The 21727-nt window shown below is 35.7% G+C and overlaps 1 protein-coding gene across 3 annotated transcripts in view; it reads left to right on the top strand.

Moving 5' to 3' along the window:
* The first annotated feature begins 9328 nt into the window (after positions 1–9328).
* The window catches only part of NAV3 (neuron navigator 3), a 356590-nt gene continuing 344191 nt past the window's right edge, over positions 9329–21727 (top strand). For all 3 annotated transcript variants that reach the window (XM_024736709.1, XM_024736708.1, XM_024736707.1), the window contains exon 1: positions 9329–9571. In XM_024736709.1, coding sequence (XP_024592477.1) covers positions 9329–9571 — 243 coding nt within the window. The remainder of the gene's footprint in view (positions 9572–21727) is intronic.

The raw sequence follows: 21727 nt of genomic DNA, 5'->3' as shown, positions 1-21727 counted from the left end.
TTTTATGAGACCAGTGGGAAACTTATAAATTTTTTTGGTGATTCCCTCTCCCCTCACCCTCTTTTTCCTTTTTGTCTGGACTGACTATTAACATAACCATGGTATAAATACGCTACTCATCCTGAAAGTACAATTGACTAATAGTGAGGATGTTAAGCTGACGTTACTAAGTCAAACTTCCTCTTCTATTAGATGAAAATCTACCTTATCACCAGCTACTTAGTAGCATGTTATTAACAAATTTTAAAATTCTCATTTCTTCTAAGTTTGAGGAACCTAGTTCTTAAAAATATAGCTATTGAAAAATGAAAAATATGCTGACGTTTTAGATACCAAATTTAGTTATCCTTTTTTTCTCCCCCCATTCTCATCCTTGCCTAGCCCCTAACGCTTATAAAAATTTTGTGGAAGCATTGTGGGGGGGATGAGAAAAAAAATGTTTTTGTGAAAATATTTAGCAAGAGAATATGGGTACAAGGAATAAAATGAGGAAAATAAAACAAAACATCTTAACCTTAGCCTAAATTTTCAACTTTGTTAAAAATTAGAAGCTCCTCATGTATATCTTATGTTGATAACGATAAAGAATTTCCTAAACTAAATTAATTAAAATTAATTAATTAAAAGTCATCTTTATAGAAATCTATCATACTTTATCAACAGTATACTTTTCTACTCAGCCATGTTCAAGGTTCAAGCAATTAAAACAGAAAAGAGGAAGATATTTAGGGCAACATATGTGTTGTTCATAAAAACAGTGACCAAAAATATGTAAGAAAGATTTAGGCAACTGTTTCTACTGCTGTCAGAAATCATTCTTCCTTTGTGAAATTTCAAGAAAAGGAACCCTTGAGATTCGGATAATGTGGAAGTGAAGGGAATGTATATCTGGACATCAATATTTTAGTCAGAAAACTGATTGGGAAAGAAAACAGATGTCAAGGTCTGGATGAATATAATGTCTAAGAGGAAATACATAAAGGAAAACTATTTTGGTGAAAGGCAGATAAGAAAGAAAAAGAAAACTGTGAAGTGTTCCCTCAGACTTTTTTAAGAATATATTTGAAGCTTGCATCTTTTATGGTGTATTTTCTATATATTCTGAATCCAATGGATTAGATGTCCCTGATACAAAAACATGGTTTTCCAGTTATTAGTCTTATTTTATTTCTGGGCTGTTGAGAATATGACCATTGCATACAGCTGGGAAGACTGTGCACTGCAACAGTCCCGGTGTGAAAGGCACTATAACTACAAGTGGTGGCCCTGGATCACTACTTTTGTTCAGTGGAATAAACAGATGATCTTAATGTATATGTAATATTATGTTGCTGACCAAGCACCTGAAGAAAATACTCAGGATAGTAGGAGAACAATCCTTAGACCTCATGTTTTCATCCTCACTCTTCCTAATTCCCCATTTCTTTTTTTTTTTAAGATGTTGGGGGTAGGAGTTTATTAATTTATTTTTTTATTTATTTATGCTGTGTTGGGTCTTCATTTCTGCGCGAGAGCTTTCTCTAGTTGTGGCAAGTGGGGGCCACTCTTCATTGCGGTGCGTGGGCCTCTCACTATCGCGGCCTCTCTTGTTGCGGAGCACAGGCTCCAGACGCGCAGGCTCAGTAGTTGTGGCTCACGGGCCCAGTTGCTCTGCGACATGTGGGATCCTCCCAGACCAGGGCTCGAACCCATGTCCCCTGCATTAGCAGGCAGATTCTCAACCACTGTTCCACCAGGGAAGCCCCCCCATTTCTTATTTTCATGCCTTCAGGTAAGATGAATAATAGGGAAACTTGCTGAATCTCTCAGTACTTCTCTCCTCCCCGCCTCTCTCTCTCTCTCTCTCTCTCTCTCTCTCTCTCTCTCTCACACACACACACACACACACACACACAGAGCTCTTTTGTTCTCTCTCTCTCTCTCTCTCTCTCTCTCTCTCTCTCACACACACACACACACACACACACACACAGTGCTGTTTTGAAATATCCCCAGGGTTCCTAGTAAAATATTGTATGACGTGATAAAGACCACCTTTGCAAAGCTATTGATTTGGGTGGGTTTTCTGGGTGGTCTCCTAGAATGGAGATGAAAGTTAGTTATATCTGAAATTCCCTTTGCTAAAACTAAGGGGCATATCTCCTGATCACAGGCAACAATTAATTTAACTCACTTTTGGGGTTAAAATTAAAAAATAAAGTTAGAAAGAGAACTTTAGAAAATATTTCTTCTGAATTCCTGGAAGAATCCTGGTGCACCCCCAATATATCTGAAGTAAAGTAGGGGATAGCTAACATTCTTATTCTGAAAGAGTAAGAGCAATGGCTATATATCATGCCCTAGGATGCTCAGGATATGAAAATGTGTAATGTTCCAAGTGATATTCCTACAAATTCTTCACAACTAGTAAGTACAACCTTTGCAAACAACATTATTATTGATACCTTTTAAACAGTCATCTCTTTGTGTTTTAACCAATTCATATTTATATATAATATTCAAAAATAGCTGAAAACAATGAAAAGTGGCAAGAGAACAGTAGTAAAAAAAACCATACTTTTATAAAAAAGTGTTTTTACATATTGTTACGCCTAAAATTATTTGGCTGCATTTTCCAGGACCAAACTGTCAGGACGTGGCTTAAGTTCCCTTTCTTTACCTTCATAACACAGTGTGTTTGTGTACTTATATGCCTAGGAATAGTCCTTTCAAGTGTAACTATTTTTAAAGTTATTAATGTCCTTTTTCAGTAAGGTCTCCTGTCTTGTTGGAGCACCGAAATTTATCTGGCAAGACTATCAAAGAGATTTTTGTCTTAATAAAATAACTGTCCTTTCTCCAGATGTGTATATTTTTGACTCTGGGGGATGATATTCTGAAAGGGAGACTATCAACGTGAAGTACCATTTCAAAGCTTACTATATTTGCTTTTCATTGTACTTTGTGGTTAAGAGGCCTTCTGAATTTGGTGAATTTTACTTGCTCAATTAACTATATCAGTAGTATATTGTAAGGAAGCCTGTAAGATGCTAAATAATTGCCATAGAGCAAATATAATTAGTTTTCACCTCTCCTGAATTGTTCCTCATTTTAGTGGTTATGATGTGCATTTCCAAATGTCCATTAACTTTTATTATTGGTTCCTTTGTGCTCCTCACCTACCTTTATATTTGAACCAGCTGGTTTACCTTCTTTTCCCCTGCTTAATACCACAATAAAGGCATATCTTGGCTTATTGCTCCCTCATGTATACTACATGGCTAATACTTCTCTCTGCATCAAATTTTTCTCAGATATCTGAAAAAAAATGGTGCCAATGGGGATTCTGGAAAGACATTCTAAAACAGATCTTAGTGTTTTAAGTGCTTCAAGCCAAGTTTGGAGAAGAGTTTTAACTCCATGCTCATTGTATCCTGTATTTGTTTTTATTATTTGAATTTTCTCATTAGAGCTGGCAGACAGTCTAACCCAATCAATCAAACATTTTGCAAGTTGTCAGTACAAAATATTTCTTCTCTAAGGTTTAAGGGAAGTTCTCAGCTAAATGAAGGAGGCTAACAAACCAATAAAGATTTTGAGGTATATTGTGAAAAACTAATAACAGTAAACAGTTTTCAGGATGGATTGAAGAAAAAAATTAAGATCTGACTCTTTACTTTTGCTTCTAACCATTATAGATTAATAGGGATCTGATTTAATCTCATGTCTTAAACAACTAGAAACTGGACAAAAGTATTAAAAATATATATTATTCAGCCATTGGATAAAAGGCAGCACAGGTCTGTGATACCCAAGGGAAGGGTAATTAAAAACCAGTCCTATTATTGTGCCAGCTTACTGCCTGGAGGCAATATCCAGATCCCAGAGAAGGTCTGGAGAACCAACGTAGAGTCCAGCCATTGTGCTGAGTTGTAGAGACTGAAATCAAAGTTCAGGAAAGCCTAGAGGTCTAAAATTTTCAGACAGAGTACCAGGAAGGAAGGGAAAAATGAATGAGAGAGAGAGAATGAGAATGAACACTGGAAACTTACAGAGGCGTTTCCTCCAGTGTTTGGTAAAGGACTACACTGTACTTGTATGAGAAGAAACAAGCAAAGGTCAAGGAAAGAAGTACCAGAAAGGAGTATGATAAACAATTCCCAGAACTCGCATAAGTCTGGGGACACTAGGTATTTCCCCCAGCTGGAGTGGAGAGGCCACTTAATAGGCATTTGTTTGAGTTCAAAAAATTGTATTTCTTTAGGAGTGGTGTTAAACTAGCCCTAGACAACAAGCTGCTCTGTACCTTTTTAAAAATAGCTTGTAATAAAGTCTCAAAAGGAACTTAATTGTGCCATTACAAAGTCATACACCACATGAAATCCAGCACACAGCAATGTATAACTTAAAATGTTTCCCATCCAGGAAAAAATTACCAGACATGTAAAAAGCATTATAACATGAGTCATATCCAGGAGGAAAAAAAAGTCCATTAATAAAAACATACTCTGAAATGACAGAGATGATAAAATTCATGTATAAGTATATTAAACAACTAATATTAATATTCCTCATAAATGCAAGAAGGTAGAAGGGAACATAAATACGGTGAGAAAAGAAATGGTAGATACAAAAAACACTCAATGCAACTTCTAGAGAAGAAAAATGCATTATCTGAAATAAAATACACTAGATAAGGTATAGCAGATTAAATATTATAGAAGTAAGTAAAGGTTGGTGAACTTGACAATATAGCAATAGAGGTTAATTGATTGCAAAATGAAAAACAGAGTTATAAAGAGCTAAAGAATAAATGAAAGGGGGAGGCAACAAATATTTTTAGAAATAACTGTTCTAAATTTTCCAAATTTGACAAAACTCTGAAGACTGCCAACGAACACAAAACCAAAGAAGCATAACAAAAGTCAAATTGCTAAAAATGACTAAAATGAGGAAATCATAACAAAAGCTGGATAAAATAGCCAGAGTACACAGGGAGGAACAAAGATCAGAATTACAACAGACTTCTCCTTAGGAACTATGCAAATGAAAAAAAATAGAGTGACATCTTTAAAGTATCAAAGAAGGAAAATTTTTAACTCAGAATTCTATACTTAGAAAAAAATTTCTTTTAAAAACAGAGGTGAAGCAAACTCTTTTTCAGCCAAATGGAAGCTGAGACAGTTAATCACTAGCAAATCTGTAATAAAATAAATTATACGGAGGTTGTTCAAGGAGAAGGAAAATGATACCAGATGGAAATTTGCATCTACACAAAGTAATAAAGACCACCGGAAACAGAAATTATGTGGATAAACATAAAATGCATTTTTATTCATTTTTGTTTTTCTTTAAAAGGAAATTGACAGTTTAGAACAATGTAATAATGTGCTATTTTAATGAATGTAAAGAAAATGTATGACAATAATAACAAAAAATGTGAGGGGAACATGAAAATAAAATACTGTGAGGCCTGTACATTATACATAAAGTGGTTTAGTATTATTTGAAGGTATATTGTAATAAGTTAGTGGTTTAAATTGTAAACACTAGAGCAACCATTAAAAAATGTTGACATAGAACTATATGTTATTAAATCAATAGCAGAGATAAAAGGGAATCATAAAAAAATGAATCGATCCAAAGAAGACAGCAAAAAAGCGGAAGAAGAATAAAGAACAAATAGAAAACTAATGGAAAGATGGTAGACTTAAACCAGTCATATCAATAATTACATTTATCTGAAGTGGTCTAAATACTCCAATTAAAAGGCACAGATTGTCAGAAATAATAAAAGAACAAGATTAAAAATGTATACCCTAACAGAAATCCACTTTAGCTGTAAAGACACAAAGAATGGAAAAGTTATACCAAACACTAATCAAAAAAAAAAAAAATCAAAATATTGCCAAAGTAGACTTTAGAATAAGAAATACTAACAAATATAAAGAAAGTATTTTCATTATGAATGTTAAAGGAGATAGCTAGCTCATCAAGAAGAAATAATAATCCTAAATGTGCATGAAGCCAGTGATAAAGCTTTAAATACATAAAGCAAAAACTGATGATATTGTTAAAAGACAATATTAAGATAACTAAAGGGTGTCAAGAACTATAAGGCGTCTGAGACTTTACTCTGTTTGAAAGCTAATAAGTTAACCTGGCATATATTCATGGGTGTTGGCAGAAGACATTAGACTTCTCTATTAGAGGCCAGAGATGGCTTATTACTTAGAGCAATAGCAGTAGCCAGAATATCGTATTTTCTTCTGTAGGTTTCTCTAGCCTCAGTTCCTACAGGACAGTGTAACTGAGGGCCAGGTGATGTCTGCATATGCAGTAGGTTGGGTTACAGGAGAAGACTTTGAGCCTAGGGAACACAAGTCTTTTATAATTAGTTGTAAGCAAACCTGTGTCACCTTTTTTTCCTGGAGGGAGACATGATTTTTATTAAAATATACAGCAAATAAATCTACTCTTTGCTTCAGGGGAAACACCATTCCTATCTTCCAAGGCTGTTTGCTTCTAGATAGAAGTCTTCCGAGGCTGTTTACACCTCAGAATCCTAGAAAAGATAATTTAGCATAAAGGGACAGTTAGTTATGGCCTCTGCTCTCAAGACTGCAAAATTGTGAAAAATATATAGAGAATTTTCTCCTAATGAAAGGCAATCTGTATACTAGGAGAATATGTTTTTTAAAATGTATCTAAGAAAGGACCTGTATCCAAAATATATAAAGAGCTATTAAAACTCAATAATAAGACAAAAATATTGATAGACATTTTGAACAGATATGTCACCAAAGATGATATATGGGTGGTATGGCATATAAACATATGAAAAGATACTAAATAAATTATTAGAAAAATTCAAATTAAAACTGCAGTGATAACACTATGCACCTCACTAAAATGGCTAAAAGATTGACAGTGTGAAGTATTGCCACTGGTATGTTTTGGAAAACAGTTTGGTAGTTTCATATATAGTTAAATATATGCTGATCCCCTCCTAGTTATTAATCCATGAGAAAATAATATCAACACAAAACATATACACATATTTATAGAGGTTTGTTCATAATATCCTCAATCTGGAGACAAGTCCGTATGTCCTTCAGCTGAAGAATGCATAAACAAATTGTACCATACCATGCAATGGACTACATCTCAGCTATACAAAAGAAAGAACTGTTGATACACATAACATGGACAGACTTCAAAAGTATTATGCTAAGTGAACAAAGTCAGACAAAAATACTGCATGATTTCGTTTAAACGTGTACTTGAAAAGGCAAAACCAGTGGCAGAAAGCACTTCATGGGTTGCTGGAGTTGGGTGTGGGATGTTGACTACAAAGGGGCATGAAAGAAGCTTTTAGGATGAAGGAGATACTCCACATTTTGATTACGGTGCTGGTGACATGAAGTATTTCCTTAGAATTTTATTATGTGTAAATTTTACTTCAGTCAAGCTGTTAAATATAGGAGTGTGACTCTATCTTAGAACATATCAGAGTTGACTAACCAATCATATTTTTTCTTTACACAAGCATGTTTTTAGTGTTCATAGTAGTTCTTTTTTTCTCTCTTTTTCTTATAAATGAATAATAGCAAATTGTCATGTCATGAGGTTTTATTATATATTTTCAAAATCACTGATATTAAAATCTAGCCTCATTAGAATTCTCTTACTGCCTTCAACTTAAGCTTGGCTTTAAAAGGCAGTATGTTTTAGGAGTCATTGCTGCTTTTCCTGTTAGGTTTGATGGGAAAAAAATGACTATAAATTTATCTCATTTTTATTTTCAGGATTTTACCGAGTTCAGTTATGTTAACCCTATGATCCTGGCCAATCTCTTCAATTACGCCTCTTGACCTTACCTCAGTAATTCTCAAGGCTATTATATTTCTAATAACATTAATACCTAACATTCATTGAGCACTTACTGTATAGTAGACTCTGTTCTAATGACTTCATCCATTTATTTTCTTTAATTCTCACAACTGCCTTGTGAAAGAAGCACCGATTTTTTCCCATTTTACAGAAGATGAAACTGAGTCATAGCAACTGCCAAATTCATACAGCTAGTAAGTGAGGAAGCAAAGATTTGACTACAGGCAGTCAAGCCTTTTAGAGTCCATTCCCGGGACTGTAAAGCTACAAATTAAGTAAAATACAGATCATAAATTTTAGTGTCTAGGAGAATCAATTTATTTAAATTCAGTTCTCAAACTTCTCCCTCTCCCTCCTGATTCTTATTTGGTAGATTTGGGATGAATTCAGGAATCTATGTTTTTAGCAAGAACTCCAGGTGGTGGTTTGTTGAACCCAGTTTGAGAAACCCCATTTTCTGTGACCTTAAGCTAATTACTTCTAAGGGCCTTTGTCTCCTATTCAAAGGTGGATTCTTTTAGGATGAAATGCTTGCCCAGTAACTGCTATGTAGTACATTTCCCATATGTATTAGCTGTAAATATTTTTATTTTCACCATTATTAAATTTTAAATGATTACTATATATCTGGTGCCCTGTTCTCTGTATTTACTATATTTCCATAACCTAGGCAGGCATAATCTGCTGGATGAGTTAGCAGCTTTAGCTGCTATTGCATGAATTTAACCTGATTTCATGGGATGAAACAGAATGAACACCGTGGTTCATGGCTGTCAGTAGTGAAAAATAGCTGGAAATCAGACAAACAGCTTCATTGCTGGGATTGTTTCCGGGCTAAAAGTTCTTCCAGCAGCTGTTTGTTTTGGCCATTAATCGCGTCCATTTTTTTTTTTTTTTTTTTTAAGCTGGGGGAAATACAATTTTCTTTAAAAGGAGAATGCAGGCGGGTTATTTCTGAAGTTAGGAAGAATGCCTGTCCTTCCACTATTGTGGTCTTTTGGCTGCTTTGACAGTTGGACTGAAGGGCTTTCCTTTTGTTCTTTTTCACTCTCAGTGCTCAGACTCAGACTGTGTAGTGAGAAGAAAAGGTAAAACTAGGAGCTCTTTAATCCTAGAGGAGCTTTGTAGCAGTTACCTTCAAGAAAAGTTTCCTCCCCAAAGGAATATTTAATATTACATGGACACTGCACAGAGACAGAGAGAGAATGGATATATGAGAGAATGAGAATATGAGAATTCAAGCCAGCAAGAAAGAAACTTAACTAAAGATGAAGGGGAGTTTTGCCTCTTCCTGAAAGTTATATTATTGTGTTTTTTTCGTTTTTTTTTTTTTTTAAATCATGTTGACTGCTAGTTTTGTTTAAAGTATTTGTTCTGGAAATACTAAAGTTGGAGTCTACCAGACTGAGGTTAGAAGCATTTTCTTTGGCAGCAAGAAGATACTTTTATAGAAGCCATGCCTGTACTTGGGGTTGCCTCAAAACTGAGGCAGCCAGCTGTTGGGTCAAAGCCTATTCATACTGCTCTTCCGATACCAAATTTTGGCACTACTGGGTCACAGCACTATTCTTCGAGACCTCTGGAACTTACTAAATCAGAGAGCTCAATGCTTTCTTGTCAGGTCACATTACAATCAGCCTGTGAATTTGAAGAGAAGAAACCCCTCCAAGGAAAAGCTAAGGAGACAGAAGACAGCAAGGTTAGTGGCTGAAGGTTACCTACAGACTTATAAAGCTGAAATGCAAATTTCCTTTTAGGTAGAATATAAAACACGCTGTGAAGTGGGGAGTAGTAGAGGAATACCGGTGTAAGAAAGTAAGTAGTTTGAAAAGCTGAATATTTAGCCTATGCAGAACTGTATTTATAATTTATGGTTGTAAAAGTTGTGAACGAAATTCTCTGAATACGCCTGTGTTATCAGTACTACTTATTGATGAAGTGCCTAGTTAAATCCTAGATAACTCTCTTACTGATAACTGTAATTGATCACAAACAGGAGGAAAAGGGGAGCTATTTTTCAGATGTAAAGCAAAAAAAAGATTTATTTGTGAAAACTAGTACAGACACCATCACTTTTCTCTAAATGTCGTTTGCCTTTTAAACACTTTCTGATTGAATATATGAATCCTAGCCTGTTTAATTCATTGTAGTATCAAGCAAAATGAAGTATGATTTTCCTTGATACTGCACATTTGTCTGGGTTTTCACTTGTAAATTGAAACCCTACTCTTTTACTTATTACTGACATCTTTTTCAATCATTTAATTTATGACATTTGTGAGCAGTAGCTCATAGCTTTTGGGTTTTAAGCCATACTACACTCGTTTTCTCCAGATGCTGAGGGGCAGCATGGCCCTTCAGTTGGTGAACTTCACGGGGACTCCTCTGTACCTTGATGAGCATCACTTTTTAATGCAGCATTAACTATGACATCAAGCTTTACAAAGTCACCATTCTCACCTCTGGCTCCTTAGGGAATGATTTGATTTTACTCTCCCGCCCAAATGTAATTTAAAATAATTTAAGAAAAGGCTTCATATAGAAAACAACTCTACAAGTTAAAAAGGAAGTCACGCTTTTTGTCTGAAATGTCCATTCAGTCTTCACCTGTTCAAATCCTCTCAGGTGCAGCCCAGATGCAGCTTTCTTCATAAAGTCTTTGCTAGTTACCCTTTCCTCTCCTGTGGTTATTCATCTGTAGCAATGCTTACGACACCTTAATTTATATTGCGTTTTAATTATTTGGATAATTTATTTCTATCCCCACTAAATTGAAAATATATAGAACCTAGGACCTTATTCTGTGCTACAGCTCCCTCTCCTCAATGCTTTAGGTATAGCAATTAGTAATTGAATGGATTGATACATGAATGAATCAATCAATGAATGAACAATTATAATGAGAAAGATTTAGTTATGTTCACTAGTCCCTTTGGATCATTCAGTCTATAAAACGTAAGGTTTAGAATGAATGATTTTTAAAGTACTTCTAGTTCTAAAATTATTCCTTTTGTGTTTTAGGACAACACTATCTACCCAAGAAAAAATCAATTAAAATAAAATCGTTATTTTTAGGCTTAGAGTTCTCAGTCCAACATAAGCAATTCAGGGTAAAAGTAGGGAAGTGTAAATTATCAATAAAAGACTAACAATATTTAACTTCATGCAAATAATTAAAACAAATGCATGCTGTTCTCTTCTAATATTCTGTGTACCCACAATGACTTGTCTGGATTAGATGGAAGAGAAACCACTTTTCTCTCCTGACCATGGCTATCATCTCTGCAGGTCTACTCAAACTTGTACTTTGATAACTGGCCTTGGCCTAAGACTTGACCACTGTAAGTACTATTGGCAATAGAATTTTGGTTGGTCTCTTTGGTTAGCAAACATAATCAATCATACATCCGATATTCCAATAAGACTCTGTGGTAAGCAATGTTGTATTTATAGAGATGTTTTTACCATGCTGCTTATCAGATGGCAAACTTTTTCAAACAAATGTAAAGAATACCTGGTCAGCATTTCAGAATATTTCTAAATGTTAGAAAAGAATTAAGATTTGTATAACCTTCTGAAAAAAAATAGAACTAAAGAAAACAGCAAAAATGATTAAGGTCATTGTGTTAGAGACAATTAGATTTGGCTGCAAATGGTAAAAAAAAAAAAAAAAAATCAACATAACAGCATAAATAAGATAGGAGTTTATTTCTTTTTCATTTAGAGGATATCTGGAAGTAAGCCGTCCATGACTGGTATGGTGACTTCATGCAATTGTCAGGGAACCAGGCTCTCTCTTTTTGTCCACCGACGTCATTTTGGCATCCATCTCTCAGTCTTGAGTGGATAATTGAGTTACACTCAATTAAAAAGACACATCCTGGGCTTCCCTGGTGGTGCAGTGGTTGAGAGTCCGCCTGCCGATGCAGGGGACACGGGTTCGTGCCCCGGTCCGGGAAGATCCCACATGCAGCGGAGCGGCTGGGCCCATGAGCCATGGCCTGTGAGCCTGCGCATCCGGAGCATGTGCTCCGCAACGGGAGAGGCCACAACAGTGAGAGGCCCGCGTACGGCAATAAAAAAAAAAAAAAGACACATCCTGTTTCATTAAGGATTCTTCCATATCCGTTTGGCCTGTTGATAGTTCCAAGGCTTTATCTAGTTGCAGTGGAGACTGGAAAATGTAGAGTTTATTCTAGGCCCAACTAAAAATTATGGGTTCTATTTCTCAGGAAAAGAGACCGATGATAGTACCCACAATAGATGACTGTCATTAAGAAACATTTATGTGGAGTATTCTGCTGGTCCTTGCACCAAACAGCCTCAGTCTGGTGAGAGAGAACAAACCTGTATACGACAGTGTCAGAAATGTATCTTCAGTCCAACACTCCCTTCTCCTATCCTTGTTTTTGGTTAGTGTACATGCCATCATTCCAGGCATCTAATCTTGAATTCCTAGTCTGATTTCTGGTGATATACATCGCTATTCCACATTCCATAATTTGCTAGAAATTGGAGATTTTGCTTCTGTACTACAGCTTGGATTTATCCCCTTATGCACATCCTCATGCTTTGGCCCTTGTTAAATTTTCTGTCAATTACCGTAATCATTCCAAATTGGTCTCTTCTCCAGTGGTTCTCCATCACATCCATCCAAAATATTTACCATTCTGATTAAAGAAAAAACTTTAGTTTCTTCTCCTGTCTTACAGTATTTTTTTTGGAGCACAGGCTCCGGACGCGCAGGCTCAGCGGCCATGGCTTACGGGCTCAGCCGCTCTGCGGCATGTGGGATCCTCCCGGACCGGGGCACGAACCCGTGTCCCCTGCATCGGCAGGCGGACTCTCAACCACTGCACCACCAGGGAAGCCCTGTCTTACAATTTTTTAATTCAGGCATTTCAGTCTCCTAATTGTTGTCACTTCTTCGATCATAGCTCTATCTAACTACTCTATATCTCATTCTTGGGTGTCCCAAATTTTTCAGATTGCTTAATCTCAATGTTCTTTGTTTTTAAATTGAAGTACAGTTGCTGTACAATATTATATGAGTTACAGGTGTACAATATAGTGATTCACAATTTTTAAAGGCTATACTCCATTTATATTTATTATAAATTATTGGCTGTATTTCCCATGATGTACAATATATCCTTGTAGCTTATTTTATACCTAATAGTTTGTACTTCTTAGTCTCCTACACCTATATTGCCCCTCTCCCCTTTCCTCTCCCCACTGGTAACCACTAGTTTGTTCTCTGTATCTGTGAGTTGGTTTCTTTTTTGTTATATTCACTAGTTTGTTGTATTGTTTAGATTCCACATATAAGTGATATCATACAGTATTTGTCTTTCTCTGTGTGACTTATTTCACTTAGCGTAACGCCCTCTAAGTCCATCTATGTTGCTGCAAATGGCAAAATTCCATTCTTTTTAATGGCTGAGTAGTATTCCATTGTATATATATACCACATCTTCTTTATCCATTCATCTGTTGGTGGACACTTAGGTTGCTTCTCTATCTTGGCTATTGTAAATAATGCTGCTATGAATATTGGGGTGCATGTATCTTTTCAAATTAGTGTTTTTCAGGGGGGTATATACCCAGGAGTGGAATTGCTGGGTCACATGGTAGTTCTCTTTTTACAGTTTTGAGAAATCTCCATACTGTTTTCCATAGTGGCTGCACCAATTTACATTCCCACAAGAGTGCACATGGGTTCCCTTTTCTCCACATCCTCGTCAACGTTTGTTATTTGTGTTCTTTTTGATGATAGCCATTCTGACAGATGTGAGGTGGTATCTTGTTGTGGTCTTAATAAATAACTTTATAAATAAAGTGGTCTAAATAAATAACTTTAATTACAGATTCCATGGCCTATTTTCAAATTCCACCATGATATCTAAAAGGCATATTTTTTCTATTTACCTCTTGTTCTGATTTCTTGCTTTCCTTGAATTTTCTAGAGTCTCTCCTCATATGGATTTGTTTTTCCTTTCTTCCTGGGCGTTGACCCAATTGAGAAAGAGAGTAACTTTGCTTTGGAAACGTTACTTAAGAATATGGAGATTAAGGTTAAGAAAGAGTGTTTTACATTGTCATGGTTCACCAAATAACATACAGTTGAGCATTAGACATCCTTGTTCATGAAAGTTCCTCAGCCATACCTACCACTGAAAACTGGCCTTCACTGTTTAATCCCCATCCTCCTTTTGGCTTGATCTGTCACCTAAATTTTACCCCTGTTCTCATTTCTAACTTTTTTCAGACTTGGCTTGCTCACCCCTTCTTTCTTGAAGTACCTATGCAAACTCAAGATTCTTTTTACATTATTATAGAAAAAAATTAATTTTTTGAGCACCTATCTTGTACTTTATAGGAAATTTCTCATTTTATTCTCACAATGTTTCAAAGAAGGCACTGTATCCACATTTACAGAGAAGTAATCTGAGGCCTAGATAGAGTGGGAGACACTCGTAAGATCAGACAGTTAACTACCAGTTAATTTTGATACTACTAGTACCAAAATCCAGAATTTGAATCTAGATATGTCTCTACAAAGGCTTTATTGTCTTTTACATTACACTCTCTCGTCATGGTATACTTGCAATATTTTTTCTAGTTATAACCTTTTCTCCAAGTTTCACCTATTTTTTTAAGGCTCACTTCAAAAGTCAAAGAAAATAATCAATAAGTTGTTGTGGAGGTTAAAAGGAAGGAAAGTTTATATCCAGTTGGGGAGATATAAAGGAAATTCTTGAATGAATAGTGGAATTTATATACATGGTAGAATGGATACTTGCTTAATGTTCTTACCCTGTTAGTTGTAAGGACAATCAAGATAGAGATTATTGCTTACTATTTTGTTCATATAGTGCTAACACTAATGCTTTGAAAACAGAAGATACTCAAAAGCATTAAATTGAATATTTTTTAAAACATAAATTGTGATATAGACAAGCAAATATGTGGATAATATTGCTAATGAGGGCAATTATTTCATAATTTACATTTGAGAGAAATCCTGTTTGGTTGGAACATTCAGAAAATACTTCATCAAGTAGTTGTAATTTAATGGGCAGATAGGGCTCATATAGAGAGAGGAAAAAGCATTCTTTTGAGGAGAGAGTTTCATAGAGGAGTACCCAGAGAGTAAGCCATCATGGTTTGGGCAGACTATAAGTGAAAACGAACAGTTTGGGGTCAGATTATAGATGTAGGCAGACTTCATTAGGAGGACAATGAGGAAGGCTCTTCGGTAAAAATGAGACAAAATTACACTGTCAAAGACATTTGGGAGAAGTAATAGCAGAAAGGGACTTACATTAACTAATGTCTATAGAGCCTTGCTATATGCCATTTATTGGACCAAGCATTTCACGGAGTATTGCATTCAGTCCTCACAATAGTCTTATAATATAAGCACTGTTATCGTCCCCATTTTACAGTTGAAGAAACTGAGGCTGAGGTTAAATTACTTGCCAGTATCCCAATGTGGTAGAAAATGGATTCAAACTAAAACTGTGTGATTCCAAAAGATGCTACTCTTAACCAATAAACAACATTGCAACAATGGGGACTTGTGGTGCCAGGGGGAGAGAAGAAGGGCTATTGGTTGACTTGATTTCCATATATATATATAAAAGTAAGGTTTGCTGTAAGTATTTAATTAGCATTGCTCCTGAGTTGCAAATAAAGCATTGGTATGCCCAAGTGCCTAGAATTATCAGAAGACAATTAAGTGGACACAGGGTCTCCACCGAATTGTTTGAAAAACAGAAATAAATAAAAGAAACCCCAGAAGAGAAATATATAGCAGCAGATGTCAATAGAGTAGATGACAGCCTCTGGGCTCCAGCTGTTTCCTTCATGGCGAAGATGCCTGATTGCTGAGGACTGTGGACACCCCTGTTGGCTCGCTCACATGGTAGCACTTCCAGAGCTGGCCAGGCCCACAGCTGCATAGGTCAGCCCTCAGGTCTCTAGATGATTCTGCCTGCTTTGCCTGTTTCTGCTATGCTTGCACATTTAGTTATTTGTATTTAAAGAAACATGATGATTTCTTTTTCTGGTTATACTTCATGCTCCAAGTTTTATAGTGAAGCTGTTAATGGTTGTTTTAATTGTTTTTGCCTTTGTGGTAGCAGTAGTGTAAAGAATGCTGTAATGACCCTTGAATTTTAACTTTTTCTCTGCTGGAAGAAGGCTCAGATTTTCAGTATCATACATTTATTTCCCTTAAGTAACAATTTATAGAAATGTGACAGTCTAATACTATTGTCTATTATTTTTGTTTGTGCTTTACAACGTCTTTAAAGAATTATATGTAATGCTTTAAACTATGAAATTACCAGAATTTCTGCTGTAAATTATATGTGATTAAATGTTATTCAGAACCTCATACAACTTTTAAATTGTTCTTCTGCAAGTGTCAATATTGAGTGTATATTTGATGCTGATTTGCCAAATGTATTCTTCTTAGTTTCTTCCTTTCCAGTGTTATAGACATTTTCCTTTCCTTTAATAAAAAGGAAGGTACTAAGTGTATTGTTTATGGAGACATAAAATCATTAGGTATGTCATAATTTTTAAACAAAATAATTGTTTCATGGTTGATATTTATGCTGTCATATCTCCAGCAATTACCCTCAGTCAATCTTGAACTTAAAATACTAGGTGTCATAGTTAAAAAGGACATCAAATTAGGAGCTCAAAAGATTTGAATTAAACTTCTGCTAGATTTTGAAATGATAAGTCGCTTTAAACTGTCTCAACTTCAATCTCTGTTATCTGTAAAAAATGAAAGAGAACTGAGGACAATAGTTCTTGGTAAAGCTTTTCTAAGGAGAATATTTTTATTATCTCCTCCCCTTCTTCTTCTTCCTGATTTTTGTCTTATCAGTTACCACATTTCTCTTATTTTTTCAATCTCTTCCAATCCAATGTATTCTTTGGACCCAGATTTTTCAAACTTGTCACATTTTGGAGCTGATAATTCTGTGTTTTAGGGGAATAGTCTTACTATTGTGGGATACTTAACATCATCCCTTCCATTATCTACTAAATGCTAGTAGCATTCTCCAGTGTGACAGCCAAAAATGCCTCCAGACTTTGTGAAATGCATCTGTGGGGAAGGTGAAGTCAAACTCCGTAGAGAATCACTGCTTTAGAATCAGCTTCCAAAAATGCTCAGATCTTTACTATTTTTAATAATTATTATTATTATATCCTTCAACATGCTTCAGATGATCACTCTTTCTAACTTTGCACATACCTTTCTTTAAAGAGTACTTTGTGTCCATTGCCACTATTCCAAGGTTTACATTTGCTTTACTTTTCTTGATTTCAGACTTCTGTTTTCTGAGAGCTTACCAGTGGCTTTTAAAAAGACTTCTTTTTTTGCCTTATACACTTCTAAATGGCAGGGATTTTTTTAAACATCTTTATTGCAGTATAATTGCTTTACAAAGGTGTGTTAGTTTCTGCTTCATAACAAAGTGAATCAGTTATACATATATCCCCATATCTCTTCCCTCTTGCGTCTCCCTCCCTCCCTATCCCACCCCTCTAGGTGGTCACAAAGCACCGAGCTGATCTCCCTGTGCTATGCGGCTGCTTCCCACATTTGGTAGTGTATATATGTCCATGCCACTCTGTCACTTTGTCCCAACTTACCCTTCCCCTTCCCCACATCCTCAAGTTCATTCTCCAGTAGGTCTGCGTCTTTATTCCCGTCTTGCCCCTAGGTTCTCCATGACCATGTTTCTTTTTTCTTAGATTCCATATATATGTGTTAGCATATGGTATTTGTTTTTCTCTTTCTGACTTACTTCACTCTTTATGACAGACTCTAGGTCCATCCACCTCACTACAAATAACTCAATTTCGTTTCTTTTTATGTCTGAGTAATATTCCGTTGTATATACGTGCCACATCTTCTTTATCCATTCATCTGTTGATGGACACATAGGTTGCTTCTATGTCCTGGCTATTGTAAATAGAGCTGCAATGAACATTTTGGTACATGACTCTTTTTGAATCATGGTTTTCTCAGGGTATATGCCCAGTAGTGGGACTGCTGGGTCATATGGTAGTTCTATTTTTAGTTTCTTAAAGAACCTCCATACTGTTCTCCATAGTGGCTGTATCAATTTACATTCCCACCAACAGTGCAAGAGGGTTCCCTTTTCTCCACACCCTCTCCAGCATTTATTGTTTATAGAATTTTTGATGATGGCCATTCTGACCGGTGTGAGATGATATCTCATTGTAGTTTTCATTTGCATTTCTCTAATGATTAATTATGTTGAGCATTCTTTCATGTGTTTGTTGGCAGTCTATATATCTTCTTTGGGGAAATGTCTATTTAGGTCTTCTGCCCATTTTTGGATTGGGTTTTTTGTTTTTTTCATATTGAGCTGCTTGTAAATTTTGGAGATTAATCCTTTGTCAGTTGCTTCATTTGCAAATATATTCTCCCATTCTGAGGGTTGTCTTTTGGTTTTGTTTATTGCTGTGCAGAAGCTTTTCAGTTTCATTAGGTCCCATTTGTTTATTTTTGTTTTTATTTCCATTTCTCTAGGAGGTGGGTCAAAAAGGATCTTGCTGTGATTCATGTCATGGAGTGTTCTGCCTATGTTTTCCTCTAAGAGTTTAATAGTGTCTGGCCTTACATTTAGGTCTTTAATCCATTTTGAGTTTATTTTTGTGTATGGTGTTAGGCAGTGTTCTAATTTCATTCTTTTACATGTAGCTGTCCAGTTTTCCCAGCACCACTTATTGAAGAGGCTGTCTTTTCTCCATTGTATATTCTTGTCTCCTTTATCAAAGATAAGGTGACCATATGTATGTGGGTTTATCTCTGGGCTTTCTATCCTGTTCCACTGATCTATCTTTCTGTTTTTGTGCCAGTACGATACTGTCTTGATTACTGTAGCTTTGTAGTATAGTCTGAAATCAGGGAGCCTGATTCCTCCCACTCCATTTTTCCTTAGAAAGATTGCTTTGGCTATTCGGGGTCTTTTGTGTTTCCATGCAAATTGTGAGATTTTTTTGTTCTAGTTCTGTGAAAAATGCCAGTGGTAGTTTGATAGGGATTGCATTGAATCTGTAGATTGCTTTGGGTAGTATAGTCATTTTCACAATGCTGATTCTTCCAATCCAAGAACATGGTATATCTCTCCATCTATTTGTATCATCTTTAATTTCTTTCATCAGTGTCTTATAATTTTCTTCATACTGGTCTTTTGTCTCCTTAGGTAGGTTTGTTCCTAGATATTTTCTTCTTTTTGTTGCAATGGTAAATGGGAGTGTTTTCTTAATTTCACTTTCAGATATTTCATCATTAGTGTATAGGAATGTTAGAGATTTCTGTGCATGAATTTTGTATCCTGCTACTTTAGCAAATTCATTGATTAGCTTAAATAATTTTCAGGTAGCATCTTTAGGATTCTCTGTGTATAGTATCATGTCATCTGCAAACAGTGACAGCTTTACTTCTTCTTTTCCGATTTGGATTCCTTTTCGTTCTTTTTCTTCTTTTCTGATTTCGATTCCTTTTAGTTCTTTTTCTTCTCTGATAGCTGTGGCTAAAACTATTTTGAATAATAGTGGTGAGAGTGGGCAACCTTGTCTTGTTCCTGATCTTAGTGGAAATGGTTTCAGTTTTTCACCATTGAGGACGATGTTGGCTCTGGGTTTGTCATTTATGTCCTTTATTATGTTGAGGAAATTTCCCTCTGTGCCTACTTTCTGGAGGGTTTTTATCATAAATGGGTGTTGAATTTTGTCGAAAGCTTTCTCTGCATCTGTTGAGATGATCGTACGGTTTTTCTCCTTCAGTTTGTTAATATGGTGTATCACATTGGTTGATTTGTGTATATTGAAGAATCCTTGCATTCCTGGGATAAACCCCACTTGATCATGGTGTATGATATTTTAATGTGCTGTTGGACTCTGTTTGCTTGTATTTTGTTGAGGATTTTTGCATCTATGTTCATCAGTGTTATTGGCCTGTAGTTTTCTTTCTTTGTGACATCTTTGTCTGGTTTTGGTATCGAGGTGATGGTGGCCTCATAGAATGAGTTTGGGAGTGTTCCTCCCTCTGCTATATTTTGGAAGAGTTTGAGAAGGATAGGTATTAGCTCTTCTCTAAATTTTGATAGAGTCCGCCTGTGAAGCCATGTGGGCCAGGGCTTTTGTTTGTTGGAAGATTTTAAATCACAGTTTCAATTTCAGTGCTTGTGATTGGTCTGTTCGTATTTTCTATTTCTTCCTGGTTCAGTCTTGGAAGGTTGTGCATTTTTAAGAATTTGTCCATTTCTTCCAGGTTGTCCCTTTTATAGGCATAGAGTTGCTTGTAGTAATCTCTCATGATCCTTTGTATTTCTGCAGTGTGAGTTGTTACTTTTCCTTTTCCTTTTTTAATTCTATTGATTTGAGTCTTCTCCCTTTTCTTCTTGATGAGTCTGGCTAATGGTTTATCAACTTTGTTTATCTTCTCGAAGAAGCAGCTTTTAGTGTTATTGATCTTTGCTACTGTTTCCCTCATTTCCTTTTTCATTTATTTCTGATCTGATCTTTATGTTTCTTTCCTTCTGCTAACTTTGGGGGTTTTTTGTTCTTCTTTCTCTAATTGCTTTAGGTTTAAGGTTAGGTTGTTTATTTGAGGTGTTTCTTCTTTCTTAAGGTAGGATTGTACTGCTATAAACTTCCCTCATAGAAGTTTTTGCTTTTGCTGCATGCCAAAGGTTGTGGGTTGTCGTGTTTTCATTGTCATTTGTTTCTAGGTATTTTTTGATTTCCTCTTTGATTTCCTCAGTGATCTCTTGCTTATTAAGTAGTGTATTGTTTAGCGTCCATGTGTTTGTATTTTTTACAGATTTTTTTCCTGTAATTGATATCTAGTCTCATAGAGTTGTGGTCGGAAAGGATACTTGATACAATTTCAATTTTCTTAAATTTACCAAAGCTTGATATGTGAAACAAGATATGATCTATCCTGGAGAATGTTCCATAAGCACTTGAGAAGAAAGTATATTCTGTTGTTTTTGGATGGAATGTCCTATAAATATCAATTAAGTCCATCTTGTTTAATGTATCATTTAAAGCTTGTGTTTCCTTATTTATTTTCATTTTGGATGATCTGTCCATTGGTGAAAGTGTGGTGTTAAAGTCCCCTACTATGATTGTGTTACTGTCGATTTCCCCTTTTATGGCTGTTAGCATTTGCCTTATGTATTGAGGTGCTCCTATGTTGGGTGCATAAATATTTACAATTGTTATATCTTCTTGGATTGATCCCTTGATCATTATGTAGTGTCCTTCTCTGTCTCTTCTAATAGTTTTTATTTTAAAGTCTATTTTGTCTGATATGAGAATTGCTACTCCAGCTTTCTTTTGGTTTCTATTTGCATGGAATATCTTTTTCCATCCCCTCACTTTCAGTATGTATGTGTCCCTAGGTCTGAAGTGGGTCTCTTGTAGACAGCATATATATGGGTCTTGTTTTTGTATCCATTCAGCCAGTCTATGTCTTTTGGTTGGAGCATTTAATCCATTTACCTTTAGGTAATTATCAATATGTATGCTCCTATTACCATTTTCTTAATTGTTTTGGGTTTGTTTTTGTAAGTCTTTTCCTCGTCTTGTGTTTCGTGCCTAGAGAAGTTCTTTTAGCCCTTTTTGTAAAGCTGATTTGGTGGTGCTGAATTCTCTTAGCTTTGCTTGTCTGTAAAAGTATTAATTTCTCCATAAAATCTGAATGAGATCCTTGCTGGTTAGAGTAATCTTGGTTGTAGGTTTTTCCCCTTCATCACTTTAAATATGTCCTGCCACTCCCTTCTGGCTTGCAGAG

The sequence above is a fragment of the Neophocaena asiaeorientalis genome, unplaced genomic scaffold (genome assembly GCF_003031525.2).
Source record: "Neophocaena asiaeorientalis asiaeorientalis breed wild unplaced genomic scaffold, Neophocaena_asiaeorientalis_V1.1 scaffold134, whole genome shotgun sequence".
Classification (NCBI taxonomy): domain Eukaryota; kingdom Metazoa; phylum Chordata; class Mammalia; order Artiodactyla; family Phocoenidae; genus Neophocaena; species Neophocaena asiaeorientalis.
This window is presented reverse-complemented; position numbering and strand designations above follow the sequence as displayed.